Here is a 20155-nt window from a genome sequence, read left to right as displayed (position 1 = left end):
TAGATTCCTTCACTGTAATTGAATTAAAACAATGTTAAGGTTAAAAGCGTCTTTCCAATTTAAAATAATTTATATTTTGTTTTAAAATTTTCCTTACTGCTATTATATGTATACCTGTTTTACCGGGATAGGGTGAAAGGAAGTGACATCGTTAGGTCTTGTATTTGCATTGCAGTTACAACGGCAAGAAACAACAGTTACACAAGTTAGAAAAGAACGATGATTATTTGTTGAATTTAAATTAATAGAATAAAAAATAATTGGCAGATTTAATTATGTCAGAGTCTTGTCTGTATTGAGCAGACAATGGTGAGATGAAGCGAACTTTTCCAATCTGTTTCCAGCAACACCCCATGTTCTAGTTTCTTACTCAGATAACCTTATCACTCTTTTATTTTTAATTTAATTGATTTTCTCCTAACATTTTCTGTCTTAGTCCTCCTGCTCACCCGATTTGGTATCTTTCTACCAATCATAATCCCATTGCATTGCAGCCCTTTAAGTTTTTTTTCTTTTCTTTTCTTTTAATTTTCAGCTCAACTTGGTTCAGATCTGGAAGGTTACTTACTTTCATTTTGAGTTGGGCAAGAAAACTTTCTTTTCAAGGAAAAAAAATTCTGGCAGGTTTTTATGCTTTGTTTGAGGGGTTCTCAAGGGGGAAAACTCAAATACCCAGATTGGATCCATTGAGGTAAATTGATGTTTCTTGCTCCAAAAGGGGAATTCATGTTGTTCGAGTTGCTTGCTGAGAAATAAATCCCAGCTATTTTGTGTTACATTTTGTAGATGAATGAATTCCTTCCTGTCCTGTTAAAGGCTTGACGACAAAAAGGGAAAAAAGCTTAGTCACTTGTTTCTTTTATTAGCATTGGTTTGTTCATGCTATTTTCTTGAGAAAATTATAAATTGAGAGAGAGAGAGAGAGAAAGGGGTTTAGTTTCTTGAGGAAGGGAGTGTGATAATGGGGAAGGTCCAAGGCAGGGAGTTGTTGCCTTTGCTCCTTGTTGTATTATGTGCAGTTTTTAGAAGTGGCGAAGCTCAGTCAAAGTCTTTTCTGATAAATTGTGGTACAAATTCCAGTGTGAATGTGGAGGGTAGAAAATGGGTTGGTGACTTGGCTCCTGATAACAATCTCACCCTTAGTTCTCCTGGTGTTGTTTCCACTACTCCTGCACTAAGTGGTGATACAATCTTTTCTCCACTCTACAGATCTGCTCGGCTTTTCGGTGATGAATTGAACTACACGTTTTATGGCATCCAAGGGAACTATTTCTTGAGGCTTCATTTCTGCCCCTTCTCCTTCGAGGACCATAATGTAAATGAATCTTCTTTCGATGTTGCGGCAAATGGTCTGAAACTCTTAGCACAGGTTAATGTTGTCGGTGAGATTGCACACAAGAATTTGTACCTCCAGAATTCAGGGAGCAATTCCAGCTCGTTCTCTTTGGTTAAAGAGTATATTTTACCCATCAATTCGAATTCACTTGTGATTGAGTTCACCCCGACAAAAGGATCATTTGGTTTCATTAATGCCATAGAGATGATCCCTATGACTGATAAACTTTTCGCTGATTCTGTCAGTAAAGTGGGTGGAAATGATGTGAATCTGAATCTAAGTGGAAGGGGAATTGAAACTATGTATAGGTTGAATGTTGGGGGTCCGGAGATTAACCCCAACGATGATTCCGATTATTGGAGAGCATGGGATGTGGATTCTGGATATATGATCACAGCAAATGCAGGTTCTGAAATAAATAACAGTTCTAATATTACCTATGCTTCTACAAATGATTCTTCAGTGGCTCCTCTTCTTGTGTATGAAACAGCAAGAAGCATGTCTAACACCCAAGTCTTGGAGAAAAGGTTCAATATGTCATGGAGGTTTGAAGTGGATCCCGATTTTGATTACTTAATCCGCCTACACTTCTGTGAGCTGGTATTTGATAAGCCAAGCCTTAGGATTTTCAGAATCTACATAAACAACCGGACTGCTGTGAATAATTATGACCTTTTTGTGAAGGCAGGTGGAATGAATAAAGCTTATCATCAGGATTACTTTGATGCGGTTTCTTCAAAAATCGACACCCTCTGGATTCAGCTCGGTCCTGACACAGCAGCTGGTGCTTCAGGCACTGATGCTCTCTTGAATGGGCTGGAGATTTTCAAGCTTAGCCGAAATGGAAACCTTGCCCATGTGCAGAGATACGATTCAACAAAAAGTTCAAGTCATGCTTCAAGGTTCTGGGTTCTCTGGGTGGGAATTGCTGCAGGTGTAGCTACTGTTGCCATTCTTGCAGTTGCTGTTACGCGTGTATGCTGTTTCTGCAAAAATCGAGGAAAAGAATCAGGTGACACGAAAAACAACAGTAATGCTGGGTGGCGGCCATTATTCCTCAACGGTTCTATTTTAAATAGCTCTGCCAATGCCAAGCGATCATCTAGACTTCAAAATCTAAATGGATCTATGGCCTCCACTGGAGTTGGTAGGCAATTTACGCTTGCTGAGATTCGGGCAGCAACAAATAATTTTGATGAAAGTTTAGTGATTGGTGTAGGGGGCTTTGGCAAAGTATTTAAAGGGGAGATTGGAGATGGCACTCTTGCAGCCATAAAGCGAGCAAATCCACAATCTGAGCAAGGGCTTGCTGAATTTCATACTGAGATTGAGATGCTTTCAAAGCTTAGACATAGGCATTTGGTCTCCATGATTGGATTCTGTGATGAACAAAATGAGATGATCTTGGTCTATGAATACATGGCAAATGGAACTCTTAGGAGTCATCTGTTTGGAAATGATGTCCCGCCATTGACTTGGAAGCAGCGATTAGAAGCATGCATTGGTGCTGCCCGGGGACTGCACTACCTTCATACAGGAGCAGAGCGGGGAATTATTCACAGGGATGTTAAAACAACCAACATTTTGTTGGATGAAAATTTTGTGGCTAAAATGTCAGATTTTGGGCTGTCAAGAGCTGGTCCTTCTTTGGAGCATACTCATGTTAGTACTGCAGTGAAGGGGAGCTTCGGATATCTAGACCCTGAGTATTTTCGCAGGCAACAGTTGACCGAGAAATCTGACGTCTACTCTTTTGGTGTGGTGTTGTTCGAAGTTGTTTGTGCTCGTGCTGTTATAAATCCCAGCTTGCCAAAAGAGCAGATAAATCTTGCAGAGTGGGCAATGAAATGGCAGAGACAAAAGTCGCTTGAAACCATTATTGACCCACATCTGAGGGGAAACTATTCTGCAGAATCAATGGAGAAGTTTGGAGAGATAGCAGAGAAATGCCTTGCTGACGAGGGGAAGAACCGGCCTACAATGGGGGATGTTCTATGGCACTTGGAGTATGTGCTGCAACTTCATAAAGCATGGATTGGGTCCAACACCACGGATAATTCCTTCTCAAGCAGTCAGGCCCTGAGGGATTTGGAAGTGAAAGAAGCTGAAAATAGGCAGTTTGATGGAAACTCTGGTTTAGGGGCATCGAACTCTCATGGTTAGCTTGTCTAATGACGGACAGTTGAAGAGCTGGTAATTGTATTCCTTTACAATATAAAACTACTAGTAGCTGAAAATTCTTTTTATTTTTGTTGTATTAAGCTTGAAGAGTTTCCTGGTGTAAGTTCCTTCCCAAGTATGCAGTAAAATGATATAAATCACGTTAATGTTCAATGTTTTAATTGGTTTTTACTTTTGTATTGTGAGCATGCATGGTTTTTGTTTTGTTCTGTGAAAATAACATCCTAAATGCAATGCTCCCCCCCCCCCTTTTTAACTTGTGATGGTGATTTAGAATTGAACGGAAGGGGTACTTTCACTGCATAAATGTAATGGTGAATTAGAATTGGAACTCACAAAATGTTTGGTTGCCTTGAATGACCATTCCTTACCGGCCCTATTCGGCATGCTACGGCCGAATGGGTATTGCTACAAGTTCAAGCATTTATTGAAGTTAAGCTGCAATTTTTATTGCTCGTGACCTGGTTCTTCTTGATAGAACAAAGCATGTGGAAGTTACAAGCAGTTTATTGAAGAGAAGTTTGACAATAGATTGGTTTATATGCCCTACCAAGTTGCTCATATGCTTAGAAAAGGACTACAACCGACGCTTTTGAGAGGTTGACTGAAGTTGGCAATGGAGAAAATTTTAAACCAGCTGGAGAGGGAGTATTAGATAATTTAGTTTATTAGATTGAACAATTTTGGTCATTTTATTTTTGTATTTTTCTTAGCGTATCAGAAATAGTATTTTACTTTTGGGATCAAACTCAAAAGACTTAATGTGAACAAAATTTATCTTCTATTTTTAGATCATCTCACTTCGTACCTAGAGATAAAATACAACATTACTTTGAAATCAAGGGTGCGAATTAGTTTTCGTGCAAGCTTTTCCAAATGCTATATTAATGATATTGAACAAGTAGTAATGTAAAGCTCTTTTCTTATATCATTCAAATACTTCAACTGATTTCTCCATTTATCAGCAAAATAAAAGCCATCCTGATCAGCAAAACAACTTCCAAATATAGCATTTGATCCTGTCATCCTCATAAACAAACAAGTCAACCCCCTATTACAAGCCTCAGTTCCCAATAGGCAATAGGAGAAAAACAAGATTCCAGTGGCAACATAATTCCAAAATATATAAACATGCATTTAAAAACTTTTAGATCAAACATCAAATTTACTGGCAATGCTGCAACAAAGCTGCTTCACCGCTTCAAAGTTGTTATCGTCAAGGGAGAAACTGCTCAGTCTATTAACCATGGCATCCTCAGTAACTTGATCAAATTGGTACCTATTCCTGAACAACAAGTAGCCCCCACATTCCCAGGCTGAGATGGCATGAGAGGCTGCACAAGTTTTCTGTTGGATGGATTAAAATTAATCCATCAGTAAGTTTTCAACAATATTGAATCCTCCAATTTGACATCAATTTTGATAAAACAAACCTACCACAATCTAGACTGTTATGTTCTGAAATTAAAGATGACAAAATCATACACTCATAAGGCTGTTCTGTTTTACATTTTCTGTCTCCTTGTTCTTCATAAATGATGATTGTCTACATATAAAGCTCTACAGATGCTGCAGTACCCTATCATGCTTAAAATTAACTATTATAATTTGATGTGACAACCAGTAAGCCTGTCCAGTTAATGATATCAAAACTTTGCTTTCCTGCTAGTATTGCAGATCCCATGATAGGTAAATATATTATGTTCTTAAATAACTAATAAAAATTTGCCACACGTCCATATACTGCCACATCTCTAGTGTAATTTTCCTCCCTATTTAGACTATAACCCATCACATGGCATTATATTGACAAGTGATGTTTTTAGTGGGTAATACTAACATAGGACATATTTGCTTCACTCATCATTTTGCACATCCCATTTACTCTGTTGGTCCAAGTACGATGTTTTCTATAAATACTTAATAAAAATGTACAGGTCCATACCATACCACATCATAAATGTGGAATCTTTCAACCTTTTAGGCTATAATCTATTACACGGCAGTGCACCCCATTTTCTATGTGACCTTATATGGACACATAGCATGTTTTTATTTGCTATATATGACATGTCATACTTTAGCATTACAGAGTTAGATGGATGTTTGATTAATCAATTTCAATTACATATTTTCAAATTTTAAAACTATTGAATATTTTACTATAACTGAAAGTACAAAATTGCACGACTAAACTAAAATTTTAAAAAACAACAGCCTAGACAAGGTAGAAATAACTAACTACACAGTCTCCTTTTTAGCTATAACAATGAAATGTGTGTGCGCGCAATAAAACTAATGAGATATCAAGTTTCAGCAGTAGGAGATAGATCTACAAGCTATGAACAAACTTACTTACCTGAAGAAACAAAAAAATCTTTTTGCCAGAATCAGAAATCATCAGATTATATTGAATGTTCTTTTCCTCTAACTGAAAACATATCTCAGAAATAGCTGCAGCCAGTATTTTGAGATTTTGGGTGGTCTGGAAAGAGAGGGTTTTAATAGGATAGTCTATGATAGAACATATGTGAATCCCTCTCCTACCACTAGCACCAAATAAAGTACCTGCAGGCCTGAACTCCACAGGTAAAGGGTGAGGGAAGTAGCAAGCCTGCAACATCAAATAAGAGAACCATGATAGCTATAAGCATGCATCATGTACAAAGAACGTACATAGATACTAAAAGAAGAAACATGCAAACATCGATTTGACAGTGCAGTGATCATCCTCAAGACTAAAAGAACCACCGCTTACAACCAAGAGTAGAAGTATCCAAAACATTAAACAAAAAGAACTAAGTATCAGTGGTAACTTTTAGTAACTAAAGTTGCATATCAGTAACGAGAGAGAAAGACATAACTATATGAAGGTAAGAAATATTGAGAAATATAATCCTCGAACTTTGAAGGCAAAACAACAAAACAATCTGTGAGTTCAACAATAACATGAAATATAAAGCAAAATAGAAGAACCAGAACTGAATTCATACCTCAAAATATACACCAGAACAATTAGGTATATAGCAATTGTAGAATATGCGAAATGATTGGTTATTAATTTCTGCAGCAAGCCTTGTGATTATTTCAGTGGATCTTGCATCGAGGAAACGATAAAGTCTGTTTGAGGCACAAGGTACCAGATAGACGTGACCATATTCAATAGGGGTTACCTAAAAACCAGTGTACAAGGTTAGAAGAATATAACTTAAACTGACTGATTACATTGACATATCTTATCACCCATAATAAATATAACAGCCATTAAGATCAGGGACGCAGAAAGGGAAGTCTACTGGTCTTCTTGGGCTACATAACTGTAAATTTCAATATTTTCTTGTTCTCTTACCAAAGCATGCTAAAAGATGATGGCTTGAGGCTTAAAATACAGGAAGAGAACTCCAATGCCACAAAAATAGAAGCTTTCTTGAAAAATCATGAACAAAAGAAGGGACTGAAACCTAATGAAGATTGACATGGCTGCTATCAAGGTAGATACATAATTCATTCACGGGGAACGTGATTCAGACTTGATATAAGGACGCCACACCCAAGTCAATGAGGATCCAAGTATTCAAGCAACATTTACACATTTCTAGTATATCTGTTACGTGGAATACCCTAAACACTCTAGGTCCCTCGTGTTGAAAGAAAAGATTAGAAGGAAACAAATTTCTTTTCCAGACAATAGTTTTGAGCATATATCGCAATATTGATAATATGGATATATATACCATCTTCACACAGGAACTAAACTTACAGTCAAAAGTTAAGCAATACTTGGGCCTTACATTGATGATCACTAAGACGGCACTGTCAGGCACAGAAGCTGAAGGAATAAGCTCAGATTTTGCCTTCTTACTGTTGGCAAGACAAAAAAGTAGTTCCTCTTGGTGTTTCACGCAGTCAAACACAAACGGATCCAATTCAAGGAGTGTATTTCCCTCAGATTTCAAAAGATGATCTGTTATCTGCCCTTCATTCAGTTGACAAAGAAACTTCATCTTTCCAGTAACAACCTATGTAATGCAACACAGAAATTATGTGTACTACAGTAATTCCAACTTTACAGCAAAAAAGGAAAAGAAAAGAAAAGAAGATAGAAACAGGTAGGTATAATACTTTAATTTCTGAGGTTGTCACATCATACTTGAAACAATCTTTCAACATCCGATCTTCCCACTGCCAAAGTAACAAGAAAGATGAATAAAGGTGATAGATAGACCTCAACAAGTATGCTTTACATTTGTTCTATACCTGAGATAGCAGAACAGCATCCAATATACTTTGTTCTTCCTCAATGATGCATGAAATACCTTCAAATGAAGTGTCTTCCTCAAGAGATTGGATACCGAAGCAGTAAATAGGGAAATTCATACCTGTAAAAATTTCTGAAGATTTTCAAAACAAGATTGGAGGAAATATATATATATAAATATGCTAAGAGTCCAATGAACAACTCACCCTTTTAGCCTGTTCTAAAATTATATAGCTATAAAATCTATTTGTGCACCAGATTAAGAAGAAAATTCTGTTCTTTATTCCAATGTAAATGGAATTGTATATCTATTCGCTTATATATCTAGGAAGCTATGCTGTATGGAAAATGCCAAACATTAGCATGCCGCCTAATTTGATGAAGAGCAGCAATTGTATTAAGCTTACTAAACTCCTACTCTCAAGAGGAACTAAAATGCATGGGACATGCATACATCATAAATAATGCTAATCAATAAAGAATTTGACTTTTGCATCTAGGGTAAGAAGCAAGCCTTTATACACTAAAATACTGCATATTAGCCAAAAATTACTAGATTCAAGGTCTTTTATTTTACATCGTACCTTCTAAAAACATATGTAAGTACAAGTAGAAAGCATCAAAATCTGACAATCACATATTGATTTTCTCCGAGAATGCTTTTCTTTCAGATATTTTCTCCATTGAATTCAATAAATGAAGAGAGAAGAAAACAAAAACAAAGACAAAGTAATAACTAACCTTGAAGAAACGAGAAAGAATCTTCTAGCTGCTTAGACTTTCCATTCTTCGCTAGAAAGCTTTTATCTTCAAGCCATTTCACAGTAACCATCTGTATAAAAGTAGTCCTAATTCCTAAAACAACAATAAAACACTATAGCTCCATTCACAGCTTTACAGATGCTTGTATCAGCACCCACCACCAGCAAGGTAAGTAAGATCCGCGGGATGCCCACCAGCTGAAGGTAGGGCACCACGACCACCGTGAAATGAAGGGGATGCAATCAAGAATTTAGGAAAAGCCTGCATACACTCTTTGCCCCTTCTAATTTTTTCACAAGGTTCTCTCCTTAGAGCCGTTGTTAGATGAACAAAGCCAGCCCAAGACGGACCAGCGGATCCACTCCTCTCCTCCAAAGTCTTTTCCAAGGGCCAAAAACTGAAAACTATAAGACACCAGATCAAACACAACTCTAAGATACAATAAACAAAAAATAGAAATAATCATCGTATTACTCTGAAATATATTCCGTTAACAAAAATGTCTAAAATCAGCAAAAATAGTAGAAAAAAGCCACAGTATAATAATTGTATACATAATTACTTAAACAAAAGGAACTATCATAAAGAAACTTAACTTTTGGTACATCATTCAGCCAAAATTTGCATTCTAATTTAGCCTCCCTGAAAACCCTAAAGTAAAAATTACCTTTGCAGGAAAAGAAACCTGTAAGAGAAAACATTGACCATACGTAACAAAAGCATCAGGAATTCTAAATCAATCGCAAAAGTTTGATATCAATATCATTAGTCAACGCCAAATCCAGTACACAAAATACATCCACGTCTTCAATCTTCATATTTATGACAAAAAAATTCCCAACAAATAGAAGGAAAATTTCAATATATTCAATAAAGCGCAAAGCAGAATCTTCAACAAATTCAAAATATTATTATGGAAATGTCAGATTTTTAATTTCATAAAGTTTTACATGACATAGAAAGAAAGTGAAATTAAATTTAAAAATGAAAGAAAAAAGAATTAGGAATTACACAGCTTGGACGGTATCGCCGCCTTTCGCTCCTTTTCTTTCAGTATAGCAATTTGATTCGGAATAGCTGACTTCTATGAAATGAAATAATAACATGATTAGTGTAACTTCAACCTAACCGGGATAATAAATATTTTTGATCATCAGGCATATATTAATTGATATATAATATAATTTTACTTAATAAACATTCAATTCAAACACGGATTTATAACTATTTTAATTTATAAATATTATTCATAAGTTTTAATATAAATTAGAGATAAATATTATTATTTGAACAAAATAAAATATAGAAAAATGAACTAAAATAAATTAAAATAAATAGTGATGAGGTGATATTGGCAATTTTATAATAATTTTAAATACAAAAATACAATTTAATATTATACTATTATTTATAAAAACAATCCGATTCTTTACCTAAAAAAACTTAAAACTCATAAGTTAAATAATAATTTAATACCTTAAAAGATAAAATTTTAATATAGTTTAAAACATTAAAACTCTTTTAAAGTAGAATTAAAATAATTTATTTAAATTAAAAAAATCATAACAGTTAAGATTAAAATTAAAATTAAAATTAAAAACTGTTTAAACTAAAGTTTACTTTAAAATTCACTTAAGATTGGAATTAGAATACAGGTTTTTAAGAAGTGTAAAAATATTAATTTTTTATGATTAAAATATCACATCTAAAACACTTTATAAATATTGTTATAAACATTTTTAATACTAATTATAACATGTTTATAATATAGTAAATACATATTTAAATTATTAAATAACATAGTTAATATTGTTCTATTTTCAATTAGAATTAAAATAATTAATTTAAATCATAAAAAAATAAAATATTTAATTTAAAACATATTTAAAGAACTTACTATTAATATCAAAATTAAAATAAAATTAGTATAAAATATTTTTAAAATGTTGCAAAAATTAAAATTATTTAAGCATAATATAAAACCCCTAAACATAGATTACGAAGATTTATCAAAAAGATTTTATTTATTCAATCAATCAATATTGGGTTGAGAAACATAAAATGTTTTATACAATGTTTAGCCTATATTGTTTTATATAATTTATGAAAATTTATAAACTTTTTAAGTTTTAAAAATAAATTTAACGTGTTATAATAAATTCATATAATTTATTCATACATTGCATAGGATAAAAAGTTAGTCATATATATAATCACGTAATATTTTAATTGAAAAGTTAATATTAATAATTTGAACTAATTAATAACATTATAAAAATATTAAATTAATTAATAATATTATAAAAAATATAAAGAACAAAATATATTAGAAATCAGAGTATAATGATTAAATCTCAATTTTAAGCATATTAAAATGACCAAAACTAAAAATTAACTACTTTTATATGTTAGAAATTGAAGTATAAAGATTAAATATCAATTTTAAGCATGTTAGAAGAACCAAATTTGAAATTTAGCTACTTTTATAAAATGTTAAAAAATAAAAGAAACGTGGTGAGTGTGTGACATGTGTCTTGTAGGGGAAGATCCTTTGGATCTCACTTTGATATATAGGTATAAATTAAAAAAAAAAGAAAAAAGAGGTTTGAGTATAAAAAATAGGTATAAAGATTAATTTAGTCATTAATATTTATCCATTTTACCATTTTGGTTCTTATTTTTTTGGGGGTCACTTTAGCCATTAACTTTTAAAAATTAGTGAAATTATTATTTTTGACCAAAAAATATTGAATTGTTAAAATTTTAATAGTATTGATATGGTAACTCGTATGATAATTTATATATACTTCACTATTAGAATGGATACATTTTCCAAAAAATAAAAATTTTTAAAGTTTGTTGAATTATTATTTTTTAATTTTTTATAATCATATGTGGTTTATCATGCAAGTGACCACATTAATGTTATTAAAATTTTAATAATTCAATTAAATTTTCTCGGGTCCGGGTAGAGACCAAAGGTATTGAGCTACCGATCCAGCAGAACAGCTCAAAAGATAAAGAAGGTATCGTTAATTTCTTCATGCTCGTTCCAAGCTCGAAGTACCATTTGTACAAATAAGAATCCCCTTCGTTACATGATTTCTTCTTCATATAGATAGATATAGGATCTAAGGGGCAATTACTTAGAAGTACATTTTGTACAATAGCCTTTCTTACCTGATAAAAAAGGATCCCATGATCCTGAACCGATTTTGCCTGGGATCGCAAATCCCAAGTTTGTCTATGAAGAGCAAATGTCCAAAAGAAAGTCATTTGATTAAAATTTGAAGATTAAAAGTCGAAGTAATAAAAATATATGGACCAAATTGATAAAATGAGTAAATGTTAAATGTTAAATTTATGAAAAAAATTGTTGAATGAAAAAAATAGTTTTTTTTTAGGAATTGATTCTTTTAAAGTATGAGTTGAGCTATTTTTACACATTCATAATCAATACGTGGCATTCGCTTTTTTATACCTCGGTTGATTTTAGAACTTTAGGTTGAATCACTCTCGTGCTCAAATTTGATAGTTTTAAATTATATAGTTTAAAATTTTAAAATTTTAAAGTTTTATTTTATTTTTTCAATAAAATCAAGGTGACCTAAAAATGTTTCAAATTGGGATTCAAATTCCAAAGAGATTAGAATGAGAGAAAAGAAATAATAAACAAGTAAAAAGTAAATTATCAAAAAATAAGAAATAAAAAAGACATAATAATAAATTTAGCTCATAAATTTTATCACTTCATATCTAATTCTTTTTTCTTTGGATTATTTTGATCTTAGCTTTTAAATTTTAATCAAATTATTTTTTTGAACAAGATAAACTTATTGAATAGTTGAAATCTTCTTTTTGCCAGAATTGTTAAAAGTTTAATCACATTAATCTGGCAGCTCGTATTTACTAACATAAGTTTTTTTAAAGAAAACTCTATAAATTTTCTTAAATTTTATAAAGTATAGCGGAGGACTGCCACATAGATTATCACGTGGTTGTCATTAAAATTTTATTAGTTCAGTAAGTTTTTTACTCAAAGAAAAGTAAATTTATTAAAATTTGACAGTTGAAAGTCAAAGTGATAAAATAATATTAGGATCAAAATGACAAAAGAGTTAAACATTAGGGCTAAACTCGGTATTATGCCATAAAAACCCAGTAAAAAGTAAGTGAAAGCCACTGTAAAACCCCAACGGCTAGTAATTATATAACGGCTATTTCCTTTTTGATTGTCATCCGATTTCTCCTCCCAAAACGAATTATCATCATCATCACCGTCTTCACACTTTTTCTCTTTCAATTTTCTCTCTCAGTTTCTAAATGTTTCCGCGAATCTTTTATCAAAGTATCGACAGAAACTTTCAAGAGATAAAGTGACTTTCCCTTCCCTAAATCCCACCACAAGAGAAAATTAAAGAGATACTCAACAGCATTGATCCAAATTAATAAAGACTCTTTTCCTTTATTTACAATAGTAATAGAAGCGTTAGTATATTGATCGAAAATTCTTCTTTTCGACTGATAGAAACACTTTCTTGGAAAATCTTGAAAAGGGTTTGGAGATTTTGGTGAGAAAAAACAGAGAATCGATGTGGTCAAGCGACAAACACTGTCCAGCGAGGGGTTTCTTGACCCCACAGCCGCCTGCATGGAAGAAAGTACAGTCCACCACCGTCTTGCCAATGTCAGAGAGGAAAAGAATTTCGCCTGCCAACAATGGCGATTGCTTTCATGTCATTCACAAAGTGCCAGCTTCTGATTCTCCTTATGGCAGGGCAAAGCACGTCCAGGTTAATTACACCATTTCCCATTATCAATATCGTAAATGATATTATTTCTTCTTACTGTTTCCTGGATATTTTCTTGATTACTGGTTCTTTTGCATGGATGAATCCCCTAAATTTTCTTGGTATCTGAGATGATCCAATTCGTTTTTTCTTGTTTCTTTCTGTTTTCCTCCATTGGCCGTATAACTGGAAATCCGAATTGCATGTGACCTTACAGGTTACTAGTTTAGGCTTTAGAATTCCATGTGAACTTACTTTGCTCTTTTATTTTTTTGGATTATGGATGCACAGTTGATAGACAAGGATCCCAGTAAGGCCGTTTCCCTGTTCTGGGCTGCCATTAATGCTGGAGATCGTGTTGATAGTGCATTGAAAGACATGGCTGTTGTGATGAAACAATTGAATAGATCTGATGAGGCTATTGAGGCAATCAAATCTTTCCGGCATCTTTGCCCTTATGATTCTCAGCAGTCTCTTGATAATGTCCTTGTTGAACTCTACAAGGTACCATGCCAATCTTTATCTTCAAATGTTTATTTGTTTCTGTTGAGCTTAGTTTTCATTTGCTTGTTAGTAAATTGAGTTCAATTTAATGAGTTTAGTTCAGATTAAGGATCATAATGTCATAGCTAATTGGAGTGAATGGAAATGTATTATGCTTCATACAAGAGGATTTTGAAATTTTCAGAGAAATAATATTATGATGATATGTTGTTGCAGAGGTCTGGAAGGGTTGATGAAGAGATTGAAATCCTTCAGAACAAACTGAGGAACATCGAGGAAGGAACCGTTTTCGGTGGGAAGAAGACAAAGATTGCAAGATCTCAAGGGAAGAAGATTCAGATTACTATTGAACAAGAGAAATCAAGGTGGGATATATTACATGCATTCCTACCCTTTATTCTCATCCTTTCAACTCATATTTTCTGCAAATTTGTCTTATGTTTTATAGGATACTAGGGAATTTGGCCTGGGCCTATCTCCAGCAGCATAATTATGGAATTGCTGAACAACATTACAGGTATAGTATGGTGTGCCATGTTTATATTTCTTAAAAGTGTATATACATGTATTTGACATTGAGTTTGTATCATCACAGAAAAGCTTTGTCTCTGGAGCCAGATAAGAATAAGCAATGCAACTTGGCAATATGCTTGATGCACATGAATAGGCTTGGTGAAGCAAAATCACTGCTTCAGGATGTTAAAGTTTCAGCTGGAGCTGAAGAGATGGATGAGTCTTACTCCAAATCATATGAACGTGCTATGGAAATTCTTATGCAAGTAGAAACGCAGTCAAAGTTAGAGTTGGCAGGGGCACAGGAACCGGAAAAAGGGAATGAAACTCGAAGATGTTTGACATCATGCAGGGATAGAAGTTTGAAGGAAGCTAGCGTTTTCCTTCCTAGAAATGGTGATAATATCCCTTGGTGTATTGAGAAGAATGGTAACTTGTCTGGATATGATGACACAAGTAGTTCACAATGCACACCCATTGGACTGAAAGGTAGTTTTCAATGTTCTCCACAAACCATGTTGAGCGAGAAGTGGAGAAAAGGCTCCTATTTCGAAAGCCCGAGTGAAGGGTCTGTGTATTCCAGCAGCAAGCTGAAGGAAAGCTGGAGGTATTCAGCTGGACAAGAAGTAGGTTCTGCTCATAAAAACATGTATGCTTCCTTGGCAGCCAGTAGGAAGAACTCGGAAAAAGTTTTGTTAACCCAACCAAGACGATGTTCATGGGGTTTCAACACTGCAGATCAGAGGAGAGGAGGAAGATGGGGAGAAGATACTACAGTTAGAAATTCGATACGGAAGCTCTCTTTTGAGCAAACCACAACCACTGAAAGTGTGCCTTCACCTTCGATCCAGAAACTTAAAGAAGAACCACTTAGTTCAAGTAATGCGAAGTCTGAAAACTATTCTGCAGTTGGCCTAGGGGAAGAGGAAGCTCAGGAAGGCTTATCTGGAGTTCTATTCACTCAGCCAAGAAACTCTTTGTCATGGCTCAATAATAGAGATCAAAGAAGGGGAAGATGGGCTGAAGAATCCATTGACGGTTCATTTAGCAAGCTATCAAGCAGTGTGACTACTAATTCGGTGCAAAGTCTTAATGTAGAACCATTGGTTTCTTCTAAAGATGAATCAGAAATCGAAGTGGAAAAACCGGCAGATGCTGCATCGAATAAGAAAACCTGGGCAGACATGGTTGAAGAGGAAGAAAAGGACGAATTTCTCAATGATGAAAATCTGAATTCCAACATAATTTATCAACATCCTGATCGTTCTAAGCATCATATTGAGAATATAACTCAACAGCTAGAATCATTTGGTGTGAAGGGTGGATATAACGCATCAGCAAACACTGTTTCATCGAGGAGGAATCGGCTTCAGGTTTTCCGGGACATAACCAGTACATGAAGGTTATTTCATTTAGGCTGTTATGTAGCCAGCTTTAGTTTGATGGTGTTAAAGTGTGATTTTTTACTCTTTGAACTTGTCTTTATGAACCCAGCTCAGCTTTCTGCCACAGCCACTATTAGTTCTTGTATATCTTTAGCTTCTATTCATTATATGTTGTAAAGAAGCATTGTAATTGAAATTCTAATAGTTAATGAGAATTTGAATGACTAGTTGGCTTTAGAACTACAAATTCTTAACATCACTTCAAAAAAATTAAGTTTTATTTCTTAAATATAAAAAGAAATAGTAGTTGACAAATAACATGACCTTCAAATCTTATCATTCATCATAAGCTTTGGAAGCAAATGCAGAGACACAAGAAATCAATCCATCAAAGATACAAGGAAGAACCCACAAACCCACAACAACCATACATATTATGTTATGTCAATCTTGATTTGACAACATAAACATCACCCAACAAACATATATACATATCGTTATTCACTCAAGCAGCTTCCTCTTCTTCTTCCTCTCCTTCCTCATACTCCTCGTCGTCAGCAGTTGCATCCTGGTATTGCTGGTACTCTGCAACTAAATCATTCATGTTGCTCTCAGCTTCGGTAAACTCCATCTCATCCATTCCCTCACCAGTGTACCAGTGCAAGAAAGCTTTCCTCCTGAACATAGCTGTAAACTGCTCACTAACCCTCCTAAACATCTCCTGAATCGAAGTTGAATTTCCGATGAAAGTGGATGCCATTTTCAGACCCTTAGGTGGGATGTCACACACGCTAGACTTCACATTGTTAGGGATCCACTCAACAAAGTATGACGAGTTCTTATTCTGGACATTAATCATTTGTTCGTCAACCTCCTTAGTGCTCATCTTACCCCGGAACATTGCAGAAGCAGTTAGGTAACGGCCATGGCGTGGGTCAGCAGCACACATCATGTTTTTGGCATCCCACATCTGCTGAGTCAGTTCAGGAACAGTCAGGTTCCTATACTGCTGTGATCCTCTGGATGTCAAGGGTGCAAAGCCAACCATGAAGAAGTGTAGTCGAGGGAAAGGGATAAGGTTAACCGCCAGCTTACGGAGATCAGAGTTCAGCTGTCCAGGGAACCGTAGACAGCATGTAACACCACTCATGGTAGCAGAGATGAGGTGGTTAAGGTCACCAACTGAGACAAGTTAAAAGAAGAATCAATTGATGGGCAGTTCATATGTACTTGGGAAATTGATTCCTTTGCAAGGAGCCAATCAATGTTTTTGACGAAGTGTGGGAAGAAAATACCAGTTATAACCCAATCCAAAGAAACAAATATGAAAGAATAAACTAGGCATTTGGAATGATAAATCAAAACTTACAGGTAGGAGTGGCGAGCTTGAGGGTGCGGAAGCAGATGTCGTACAGGGCTTCATTGTCCAACACCATGCATTCATCAGCATTCTCAACAAGCTGATGAACAGAAAGGGTAGCATTGTATGGTTCAACAACTGTATCGGATACCTTGGGCGAAGGGAAGACCGAAAATGTCAACATCATGCGATCTGGATACTCCTCCCTGATCTTGGAAATAAGAAGGGTTCCCATTCCAGATCCTGTACCGCCACCCAATGAATGACAAACTTGAAAACCTGTCGCAAAGGCACATAAAAGTGAGATACGAAAGCAGACATGGCTTTTTTTCCTTTCCCACCCCCTTTCTGGTGAGCTTTCTGAGACTACGAAGTAACAAAGCCAGTCAACATCAACCATAGACAAGGTTGATATTAAACATAATTGCAGGAAACGTAATAAAATGTGTTGGATAATCAAGTTAAATGGAATTATAGAGGACGAAGCTTGCAACAAATGTTATCTATACAAACACAAACCAACCATAATGCAACCACAGTCACTTCAAAGCAAGACAGGTGAAGATGAAATTCAATTCCTCCAATCAAGACAACGAAAGAATTTCAACGATTTAAACAATTTGCTTCTTATATATAACAATTTTACTTCGAAATAGTAACGTTCCATAGGTATAAAAGAGAACATATCTGCACTGCAAAAATGCTATCGGCTCAATGAACCCAAGATCAAGAACACACCCAATTTTAGAAAGCAAAAAAAAAAAAAGGACAAATACGAGAAATTTAATGTAAAACCGAATAAAATATATCCGGAAAAGAGGGTAAAAGTTATAGGGTTGAAAGATACCCTGCAAACAATCACAATTCTCCGCCTCTTTTCTGACAACGTCTAGAACAGAATCAATGAGCTCAGCTCCCTCGGTATAATGACCCTTGGCCCAGTTGTTGCCAGCACCAGACTGACCGAAAACAAAGTTATCGGGACGAAAGATCTGGCCGAAAATACCGGATCTGACGGAGTCCATAGTGCCAGGTTCAAGATCCATGAGAACAGCGCGAGGGACATACCTACCGCCACTGGCTTCATTGTAGTAGACATTGATACGCTCCAGCTGGAGATCGGAGTCACCGTTATACTTTCCAGTGTTGTCGATTCCATGCTCATCGCATATGACTTCCCAGAACTTAGCCCCGATCTGGTTCCCACATTGACCTCCTTGGATATGCAAGATTTCCCTCATTTTTTCTTCACAAGGTTTTCTGATTGCTCTTCGTTTCCGTGGGAAAGATAAAGAAGGGTGATAGGGGGGATTGATGAAAATGATTTCCTTCGCTTTTTGTTGGGAAATGTGAGGACGGGAGTGAAGATTGGAAAGCGAAAAAAAAACTGCGTTGGCTAATTATCACAATGCTTTTAATAGATGAACTTGCAGGGGACAGACAGATAATATTGTTATGACAAAACAGAACAAAAATTGTAATAACTAATAACAAATTCTACAAATTCCCTTTTTTTAATAAATAAAAATTGTTTATCATTTTTTTCTCTTCAATAAATTGGAATAAATAACGGTTGATGTTTCAGTCTCTATGTTAATTTTTTTTAGATTACTAGATTCTTATCATTATTATTTTGGATTTAAGTATCATAATAAATGAATTATATTTAAATTTATTTTAATCTAAATTTAAATATATACTGATTTTTAGTTCAATGTAGTAGATTTTAGTTATTATTCAACTATTTTAATATGTAAAAAATCAATAAAAATAAATTATTCAACAATTTATATGTAACAAATTAACATTAATAATTCAAATTCATATATATACAAACACATGAATTAACTTCTTAATTTTTATAAAATATTAAAATTTATCTCTTTATTTCTCGATTTTTGTAAAATAAAAATATAAAATTCATAATTAAACCTTTATTTAAAATTATTGGATTGGACTAATCAAGTCCAAAATACGGATTAAACTAATTTATTTTATTAAAATATGATAAAAATGATTTTACCTAATAAAAATTGATTATGTATATATATTAGAAAATTTTCGATGTACTCTACAGTCTACACGTTAAATCTTCATATTTTCTATTTAGAACGTCAAAACCCATAAAATCCAATTACCGCCTAGTTAGAAAGCTCTTTTGCTCCCTAAATTGCATTTCAATACAAAACCTCTTTTTTGACACGTGTAAAGAGTTGAAGATGGCTAATAGCCAAACCCTCCATTGTAAATATCCCTGATATCCTCCATCAAGGAGAGACTACTAGCCAAAACTCTATCAAAATCTTTACCCTAGATTAGCTATTTGCACGGCCTCCTGCCATCGTATGGAATGTCACATCTTCCTCCATCACATACTTTGTATTAGCAATTTGGTGCAATGAGCTCATACAGTTCATTATGAACAGTACAATAAAAGAAGAAGAGATTACCCATACAACTATTTCACCAATTACACCTTGTTAAACGTCTCAAGTATTTATTTTAAACCAAGTACAAAATTCAAGGATCCTTGAAACATCACCTTTGATAAAGTCGAGTTGCCTTAAAGAATAAATCATGTTATGTGGATTCTAGGGCAATATAGACCACAAAACAAAAGATTGTAAGTGCCATAAAAGAAGCAGTAAGGCATGAATAACTTCAAGCAATAATAGGCGAGACAAATCTTGAGGAAAACGGCCTATAATTAGTGTAACACATATGATCGTGGAAGAACTACCTCTAATATTAAGGGTAAAGCTAACTTAAGAAACATTATTGCAATAAACCTTGTAAAAAAATCCTCGCCAAACCCAAAAATGTCAGGTCAACTTCAATGAGATAGATGAAGAGACTGTAAGATGAAAATGGTTAAGGATAAGGGGCTAAATTAAAAAAGTCGTGAAGTTGATAAAATATAAAATGGGTATAATAATAAGAGAGAAAGGGATGGCAGGAGGTAAAAATTGAGATGAAAAGCAGTGTCAGTGGAAGATGAAATGAACAATTTGAAGTAGTGGTGAGCTTGGATAAAAGAGGAGAGACTAAATTAGAAGTGGACAAATG

General features: G+C 34.4%; 4 protein-coding genes across 13 annotated transcripts; 2 read left to right on the top strand and 2 right to left on the bottom strand.

Annotated features, from left to right (window-relative positions):
- The first annotated feature begins 135 nt into the window (after positions 1 to 135).
- On the top strand, positions 136 to 3670 carry LOC121217683 (probable receptor-like protein kinase At1g30570). The gene is made up of 2 exons (XM_041093580.1): positions 136 to 691; positions 787 to 3670. Exon 2 carries the CDS (start codon positions 962 to 964, stop codon positions 3497 to 3499), a length of 2538 nt encoding a protein of 845 aa, XP_040949514.1. The 5' UTR covers positions 136 to 691; positions 787 to 961; the 3' UTR covers positions 3500 to 3670.
- Positions 3671 to 4502: 832 nt separating this feature from the next.
- LOC107906325 (GDP-L-galactose phosphorylase 1) lies at positions 4503 to 9700 on the bottom strand. 10 transcript variants are annotated; one of them, XM_016833289.2, is made up of 9 exons: positions 9549 to 9672; positions 9205 to 9222; positions 8517 to 8941; positions 7775 to 7896; positions 7640 to 7699; positions 7309 to 7536; positions 6511 to 6690; positions 5877 to 6131; positions 4503 to 4864 (listed from the first exon to the last, which is right to left on the bottom strand). In XM_016833289.2, the coding sequence occupies exons 3-9, from the start codon at positions 8605 to 8607 to the stop codon at positions 4670 to 4672; spliced, it is 1131 nt and encodes a 376-aa protein (XP_016688778.1). In that variant the 5' UTR covers positions 8608 to 8941; positions 9205 to 9222; positions 9549 to 9672; the 3' UTR covers positions 4503 to 4669. The 10 variants fall into 10 exon arrangements, with proteins under 10 accessions (XP_016688778.1, XP_016688780.1, XP_040949515.1 ...); XM_016833291.2 differs by having other exon boundaries at positions 8517 to 8934; positions 9549 to 9670; XM_041093581.1 differs by having other exon boundaries at positions 9134 to 9222; positions 9549 to 9642.
- Positions 9701 to 12782: 3082 nt separating this feature from the next.
- LOC107906322 (protein POLLENLESS 3-LIKE 1) lies at positions 12783 to 15956 on the top strand. Its single transcript, XM_016833286.2, has 5 exons — positions 12783 to 13330; positions 13619 to 13831; positions 14048 to 14196; positions 14280 to 14348; positions 14427 to 15956. The coding sequence occupies exons 1-5, from the start codon at positions 13130 to 13132 to the stop codon at positions 15742 to 15744; spliced, it is 1950 nt and encodes a 649-aa protein (XP_016688775.2). The 5' UTR covers positions 12783 to 13129; the 3' UTR covers positions 15745 to 15956.
- A 33-nt stretch (positions 15957 to 15989) lies between these two features.
- LOC107906323 (tubulin beta-5 chain-like) lies at positions 15990 to 18570 on the bottom strand. Its single transcript, XM_016833287.2, has 3 exons — positions 17937 to 18570; positions 17099 to 17368; positions 15990 to 16911 (listed from the first exon to the last, which is right to left on the bottom strand). Exons 1-3 carry the CDS (start codon positions 18328 to 18330, stop codon positions 16235 to 16237), a joined length of 1341 nt encoding a protein of 446 aa, XP_016688776.1. The 5' UTR covers positions 18331 to 18570; the 3' UTR covers positions 15990 to 16234.
- Positions 18571 to 20155: the final 1585 nt, after the last annotated feature.

The sequence above is a fragment of the Gossypium hirsutum genome, chromosome D05 (genome assembly GCF_007990345.1).
Source record: "Gossypium hirsutum isolate 1008001.06 chromosome D05, Gossypium_hirsutum_v2.1, whole genome shotgun sequence".
Taxonomy (NCBI): Eukaryota; Viridiplantae; Streptophyta; class Magnoliopsida; order Malvales; family Malvaceae; genus Gossypium; species Gossypium hirsutum.
Note: the sequence above shows the minus strand (reverse complement) of the source record. Positions and strands in the feature narration are given on the sequence as shown.

What these genes read in the sequence shown, in the direction of transcription:
- LOC121217683 (XM_041093580.1), top strand. Translation starts at nt 962, where the DNA reads ATGGGGAAGGTCCAAGGCAGGGAGTTGTTGCCTTTGCTCCTTGTTGTA.
- LOC107906325 (XM_016833290.2), bottom strand. Translation starts at nt 8,607, where the DNA reads ATGGTTACTGTGAAATGGCTTGAAGATAAAAGCTTTCTAGCGAAGAAT. An exon ending in ATGCTGTTCTGCTATCTCAG is followed by an intron (nt 7,700 to 7,774) that starts GTATAGAACAAA and finishes TTACTTTGGCAG; the next exon opens with TGGGAAGATCGGATGTTGAA. An exon ending in TGACAACCTCAGAAATTAAA is followed by an intron (nt 7,537 to 7,639) that starts GTATTATACCTA and finishes TGCATTACATAG; the next exon opens with GTTGTTACTGGAAAGATGAA.
- LOC107906322 (XM_016833286.2), top strand. Translation starts at nt 13,130, where the DNA reads ATGTGGTCAAGCGACAAACACTGTCCAGCGAGGGGTTTCTTGACCCCA. An exon ending in GCAGGGCAAAGCACGTCCAG is followed by an intron (nt 13,331 to 13,618) that starts GTTAATTACACC and finishes ATGGATGCACAG; the next exon opens with TTGATAGACAAGGATCCCAG. An exon ending in ATTGCTGAACAACATTACAG is followed by an intron (nt 14,349 to 14,426) that starts GTATAGTATGGT and finishes GTATCATCACAG; the next exon opens with AAAAGCTTTGTCTCTGGAGC.
- LOC107906323 (XM_016833287.2), bottom strand. Translation starts at nt 18,330, where the DNA reads ATGAGGGAAATCTTGCATATCCAAGGAGGTCAATGTGGGAACCAGATC. An exon ending in GAATTGTGATTGTTTGCAGG is followed by an intron (nt 17,369 to 17,936) that starts GTATCTTTCAAC and finishes CCTTTGCGACAG; the next exon opens with GTTTTCAAGTTTGTCATTCA. An exon ending in CAAGCTCGCCACTCCTACCT is followed by an intron (nt 16,912 to 17,098) that starts GTAAGTTTTGAT and finishes AACTTGTCTCAG; the next exon opens with TTGGTGACCTTAACCACCTC.